The sequence below is a fragment of the Somniosus microcephalus genome, unplaced genomic scaffold (assembly GCF_052327205.1).
Source record: "Somniosus microcephalus isolate GS21.2 unplaced genomic scaffold, FLI_Smic_1.0 unresolved_chr1, whole genome shotgun sequence".
In the NCBI taxonomy this organism is placed as follows: Eukaryota; Metazoa; Chordata; class Chondrichthyes; order Squaliformes; family Somniosidae; genus Somniosus; species Somniosus microcephalus.
The window spans coordinates 45,077,743-45,084,592 of NW_028225179.1; the positions used below are offsets into that span (position 1 = coordinate 45,077,743).

At 52.9% G+C, this 6,850-nt stretch overlaps 1 protein-coding gene across 1 annotated transcript in view; it reads right to left on the reverse strand.

The window, feature by feature from the left end:
- LOC147094889 (syntaxin-4-like) overlaps positions 1 to 6,248 on the reverse strand; it is a 49,765-nt gene extending 43,517 nt beyond the window's left edge. The window contains exon 1 of the mRNA XM_085974515.1: positions 5,936 to 6,248. Coding sequence (XP_085830641.1) covers positions 5,936 to 5,965 — 30 coding nt within the window. The 5' untranslated portion in view covers positions 5,966 to 6,248. The remainder of the gene's footprint in view (positions 1 to 5,935) is intronic.
- Between the last annotated feature and the right edge of the window lie 602 nt (positions 6,249 to 6,850).

Sequence of the window (6,850 nt, forward strand, 5' to 3'; positions counted from 1 at the left end):
TAAGGGACTGCTCTTTCAAAACTGAGATGAGGAGGAACTACTTCACTCAGAGGGTGGTAGGTCCATGGAATGTGCTGCCCCAAAAAGCTGTAGAAGCTACATCATGACATAAATTTAAAACAGAAATAGACAGTTTCCTAGAAGTAAAGGGAATTAAGGGTTACGGGGAGCGGGCAGGAATTTGGGCATGAGTCTAGGTTCGGATCGGTCATGGCCCTGTGGGTAGCGGAGCGGGCCCAGGGGCCGTGTAGCCTGATCCTGCTCCTATTTCGTGTGTCTAATTCTGTTAGATTCAGGAGATGGTTCTGTGATAGTAGATTGGCAGTTAGGATCAGATCAGCCATGATCTTATTGAATGGCGGAGCAGGCTCGAGGGGCCAATTGGCCTACTCCTGCTCCTATTTCTTATGTTTTATCAATTGGGGAAAGGCTAATGTTACTAAGCTGAGATGTGATTTAGCCAAAGTGGACTGGAGACAGAAACTTGGAGGTAAATCAGAGTCAGAGCAGTGAGAGGCATTCAAAGAGGAGATAGTAAGGGTTCAGAGCAAGTTCCCTTAAAGAATAAGGGTGGGACTAACAAATCTAGAGCACCCTGGATGTCAAGGGACATACAGGGTAGGATAAAGAAAAAAAGGGAAGCTTATGACAGATACCGAGGGCTCAATACTGCAGAAAGCCGAGAGGAGTGTAGAAAGTGCAGGGGTGAAATTAAAAAGTAAATTAGGAAAGGAGAGGGCATAAAAATATATTGGCAAGTAAAATCAAGGAAAACCCAAAGATGTTTTATAAATACATTAAGAGTAAGAGGATAACTAAAGTAAGAGTAGGGCCTATTAGGTGTGTGGAGGCGGGTGACGTCGGTAGGGTTCTTAATGAATACTTTACGTCTGTTTTCACAAAGGAGAGGGGCGAAGCAGGCATTGCTATCAGGGGGGGAGGAGTGTGAAATATTAGATGAAATAAACATAGTGAGAGAGGAAGTATTAAGGAGTTTAGCAGCTTTGAAAGTGGAAAATCCCCAGGCCCGGATGAAATGTATCTCAGACTGTTAAGAGGAGAGAGGAAATAGCAGAGGCTCTGACCATCATTTTCCGTCATTTCTGGCTTCAGGTGCAGTGCCGGAGGACTGGAGGACTGCTAATGTGGTACCCTTGTTTAAAAAGGGAGAAAGGGATAGACCGAGTAATTACAGGCCAGTCAGCCTAACCTCGGTGCTGGGAAAATTATTGGAAAGAATTCTGAGGGACAGGATAAATCTTCATTTAGAAAGACACGGATTAAACAAGGATGATAGCAAAATACTGCGGATGCTGGAAATCCGAAGTAACAACAGAAAATGCTGGAAAAGCTCAGCAGGTCAGGCAACATCCGTGGAGAGAAATTTGAGTTGACGTTTCGGGTCAAAACCCTTCTTCAAAACTGGAAATAAAATAAAATAGATCGAAGGCAAGGCTGCGATCGAACAAAAGAGACAATAAAAGGTATTCGAAGCCAGATGAGATGGTAATAGGCCCGTGGAGACAAAAGGCAGCTGAGATTAGGTGTGAAGTGTACTGGCAAGTAAGAGACAGCTGCCAGGTGAGAGAGAGAAACAAAAGGAAAGGAGGTGGGGGGGGGGGGCGGGGGTGTGCGGGAAAGGAGGACCCAAAACAAAGGGGTGGAAAAAATTATAAGTAAAAAAGTAATAGGGGCCGAGGTTATGATCTGAAATTGTTGAACTCGATATTGAGTCCAGAAGGCTGCAAAGTGCCTAATCGGAAGATGAGGTGCTGTTCCTCGAGTTTACGTTGAGCTTCCGTGGAACAATACAAGAACCCGAGTACGGTGAGGTCCGAGTGGGAATGGAGCGGAGAATTAAAGTGACAGGCGACCGGAAGCTCGGGGTCACCCTTACGGACTGAACGGAGGTGTTCCGCAAAGCGGTCACCCAATCTGCGTTTGGTCTCCCCAATGTAGAGGAGACCGCATCGTGAGCAGTGAATACAGTATACTAGATTGCGAGAAGTACAAGTAAATCGCTGTTTCACCTGGATGGGGTGTTTGGGGCCCTGGACAGTGGGAAGGGGGGGAGGTATAGGGGCAGGTGTTACATCTCCTGTGCTTGCACGGGAAGGTGCCGGGCGAAGAGGAAGGGCTGTTTGGGGTGATAGAGGAGTGGACTAGGGTGTCTCGGGGGGAGTGGTCCCTACGGAATGCTGAAAGAGGAGGGGAAGATGTGTTTGGTGGTGGGATCACTTTGGAGGTAGCGGAAATGGCGGAGGATGATCCGTTGCATGTGGAGGCTGGTGGGGTGAAAGGTGAGGACAAGGGGAACCCTATCGTGGTTCCGGGAGGGAGGGGCAGGGGTGAGGGCAGTCAGCGTGGCTTTGTTAAGGGAAGGTCGTGTCTGACTAACTTGATTGAATTTTTTTGAGGGGGGTAACAAGGAGGGTCGATGAGGGTAGTGCGTTTGATGTAGTGTATATGGATTTTAGCCAGGCTTTTGATAAGGTTCCACATGGCAGACTGGTCACGAAAGTAAAAGCCCATGGGATCCAAAGCAAAGTGTCAAGTTGGATCCAAAACTGGCTCAGAGGCAGGAAGCAGAGGGTGATGGTCGATGGGTGTTTTTGTGACTGGAAGGCTGTTTCCAGTGGGGTTCCGCAGGGCTCAGTACTGGGTCCTTTGCTTTTTGTGGTAAATATCAATGATTTGGACTTGAATGTAGGAAGTATGATTAAGAAGTTTGTAGATGATACAAAAATTGGCCGTGTGGTTGATAATGAAGAAGAAAGCTGTAAACTGCAGGAAGATAGCAATGGACTGGTCTGGTGGGCAGAACAGTGGCAAATGGAATTCAATCCGGAGAAGTGTGAGGTAATGCATTTGGGGAGCGCTGACAAGGAAAGGGAATACACATTAAATGATAGGACACTGAGTAGTGTAGAGGAACAGAGGGACCTTGGAGTGCATGTCCACAGATCCCTGAAGGTAGCAGGACAAGTAGATAAGGTGGTTAAGAAGGCAGACGGGATACTTTCCTTTATTAGCCGTGGCACAGAATAGAAGAGCAGGGGTTTAATGCTTGAACTGTTTAAAACCCTAGATAGGCCGCAGTTCTGGTCACCACATTACAGGAAGGATGTGATTGCACTAGAGGGGGTGCAGAGGAGATTTACGAGGAAGTTGCCTGGGCTGGGGAATTTTAGCTGTGAGGAATGATTGGATAGGCTGGGGTTGTTTTCTTTAGAATAGAGGAGGCTGAGGGGAGACCTTATTGAGGCGTATAAAAATTATGAGGGGCTTAGATAGAGTGGATAGAAAGGACCTATTTCCCTTTGCAGAGGGGTCAAAAACCAGGGGGCACAGATTTTAAGTAATTGGGGGGAGGTTTACAGGGGAGTTGAGGAGAACTTTGTTCACCCAGAGGCTGGTTGGAATCTGGAACTCACTGCCTGAAAGGGAGGTCGAGGCAGAAACCCTCATTACATTGAAAAAGTACTTGGATGTGCGCTTGAAGTGCCGTAACCTGCAGGGCTACGGACCAAGAGCTGGAAAGTGGGATTAGGTTGGAGAGCTCTTTTATGGCCAACAGGGACAGGATGGGCCGAATGGCCTCCTCCTGTGCCGTAAATTTCTTTGATTCTACACACACACACTCACAAACACGCGCACAAAGAAAGGAGACTTGCATTTATATAGCGCCTTTCACGACCACCGGACGTCTCAAAGCGCTTTACAGCCAATGAAGTACTTTTGAAGTGGAGTCACTGTTGCAATGTGGGAAACGCAGCAGCCAATTTGCGCACAGCAAGCTCCCACAAACAACAATGTGAAAATGACCAGATAATCTGTTTTTGTGACGCTGATTGAGGGATAAATATTGGCCAGGACACCGGGGAGAACTCCCCTGCTCTCCTTCCAAATAGTGCCGTAGGATCTTTTACGTCCACCTGGGAGAGCAGACGGGACCTCGGTTTAACGTCTCCTCTGAAAGACGGCCCCTCAGACATTGCGGCGCTCCCTCAGTACTGCCCCTCCGACAGTGCGGCGCTCCCTCAGTACTGCCCCTCCGACAGTGCGGCGCTCCCTCAGTACCGACCCTCCGACAGTGCAGCGCTCCCTCAGTACCGACCCTCCGACAGTGCAGCGCTCCCTCAGTACCGACCCTCCGACAGTGCGGCGCTCCCTCAACACCGCACCCACCGACAGTGCAGCGCTCCCTCAGTACCGACCCTCCGACAGTGCAGCGCTCCCTCAGTACCGACCCTCCGACAGTGCAGCGCTCCCTCAGTACCGACCCTCCGACAGTGCGGCGCTCCCTCAGTACAGCCCCTCCGACAGTGCAGCGCTCCCTCAACACCGCACCCACCGACAGTGCAGCGCTCCCTCAGTACCGACCCTCCGACAGTGCGGCGCTCCCTCAGTACCGACCCTCCGACAGTGCGGCGCTCCCTCAGTACCGACCCTCCGACAGTGCGGCGCTCCCTCAGTACCGACCCTCCGACAGTGCGGCGCTCCCTCAGTACCGACCCTCCGACAGTGCGGCGCTCCCTCAGTACCGACCCTCCGACAGTGCGGCGCTCCCTCAGTACCGACCCTCCGACAGTGCGGCGCTCCCTCAGTACCGACCCTCCGACAGTGCGGCGCTCCCTCAGTACCGACCCTCCGACAGTGCGGCGCTCCCTCAGTACCGACCCTCCGACAGTGCGGCGCTCCCTCAGTACCGACCCTCCGACAGTGCAGCGCTCCCTCAGTACCGACCCTCCGACAGTGCGGCGCTCCCTCAGTACCGACCCTCCGACACTCCCTCAGTACCGACCCTCCGACAGTGCGGCGCTCCCTCAGTACCGACCCTCCGACAGTGCGGCGCTCCCTCAGTACCGACCCTCCGACAGTGCAGCGCTCCCTCAGTACCGACCCTCCGACAGTGCGGCGCTCCCTCAGTACCGACCCTCCGACACTCCCTCAGTACCGACCCTCCGACAGTGCGGCGCTCCCTCAGTACCGACCCTCCGACACTCCCTCAGTACTGCCCCTCCGACAGTATGGCGCTCCCTCAGTACTGCCCCTCCGACAGTATGGCGCGCCCTCAGTTCCGACAGTGTGGCGCTCCCTCAGCACCGCCCCTCCGACAGTGCGGCGCTCCCTCAGTACCGACCCTCCGACAGTGCGGCGCTCCCTCAGTACTGCCCCTCCGACAGTGCGGCGCTCCCTCAGTACTGCCCCTCCGACAGTGCGGCGCTCCCTCAGTACTGCCCCTCCGACAGTATGGCGCGCCCTCAGTTCCGACAGTGTGGCGCTCCCTCAGTACTGCCCCTCCGACAGTATGGCGCGCCCTCAGTTCCGACAGTGCGGCGCTCCCTCAGTACTGCCCCTCCGACAATGCGGCGCTCCCTCAGTACTGCCCCTCCGACAGTATGGCGCGCCCTCAGTTCCGACAGTGTGGCGCTCCCTCAGCACCGCCCCTCCGACAGTGCGGCGCTCCCTCAGCACTACCCCTCCGACAGTGCGGCACTCCTTCAGTGCTACACTGGAGTGTCAGCCTAGCTTTATGTGCACACACGCACGCAAACACACACACTCATTACTGTATATATATTATAATAATATATACAGCATGAGAGAGAGAACACACTTGTCTAAACACAAACACATAAATAACCTGTATATAAAGAATTATATAAATAAACACACACATATATCTTTGGATGTTCTATCTATATATATCAGCCCATGTACAAATGAAAACACACATGATAGCAGGCGCAGTCATCCTGGTGTAAACCCTCGGGTACACACCCACCCACCCATGGGTTTATCCTCAGCCACACTCCCGTCACTTTCAAGGGAAACTGACGCGACACAAAGTTGCAAAAGTTTAGCAAAACTTCAGCCGCCTTGCCTGGCTGGCGGGGCTGAGACCAGGCTGCAAGCAACGAGTCCACTTTACCTTCCTCAACTCGCTGGTGCGATCTCTCATCGTCGGGAACCCGGAGCAACACAGAGGCACAAAAATGATCTTCCCTCCCTGGGAGCTTTTGAGAATTGCCAAGCTATTTCTTTGTCTCTTTCCCTTGCGACTGTGTTTTTTTTGTTGCAAATCTCTTTCACTGCCTCCCCCAGTTTCAAGGACGACTCTTTTTTTCCTTCTCGACAACAATATTAAATTCTCCCCAAAAGAGACACACTTTTTTTTAAGCAAACCACTGCTAACTGCAAAACCTCGAATCAGGAAACGGCACACTGCGCATGATTTGCAAAGCGAAACTGCAGACACCTTAACCCTTTCAGGGTCGGAATGCCTTCTGTTTTTTTTTTAGCCCAGCTGCTCACAAGGCAGGCCATTCTGCTCAGCAAAGATGCAGACACACCCTACCCCTTTCAGCTGTGTCTGAGTGGGCAGCGCTCTCACCGCTCAGTAAGGAGGCTGTGGGTTCAAATGTCCCACCCCAGAGATCCGAGCACAAAAATTCAGGCGGTCACTCCCGGCGCAGTGCGGAGGGACTGCGAGGGCGCCCCCACTGTCGGAGTGCTGCACTGTCGGAGGGTCAGTACTGAGGGAGCGCCGCAGTCACAGCGGCAGTACTGAGGGAGTGTCGCACTGTCGGAGGGGCAGTTCTGAGGGAGTGCTGCACTGTCAGAGGGGCAGTACTGAGGGAGCGCCGCACTGTCAGAGGGTCAGTACTGAGGGAGAGCCGCACTGCCACAGGGGCAGTACTGAGGGAGCACCGCACTGTCACAGGGAAAGTACTGAGGGAGCGCCGCACTGTTGGAGGGGCAGTACTGAGGGAGCGCCGCACTGTTGGAGGGGCAGTACTGAGGGAGCGCCGCACTGTCGGAGGGGCAGTACTGAGGGAGTGCCGCA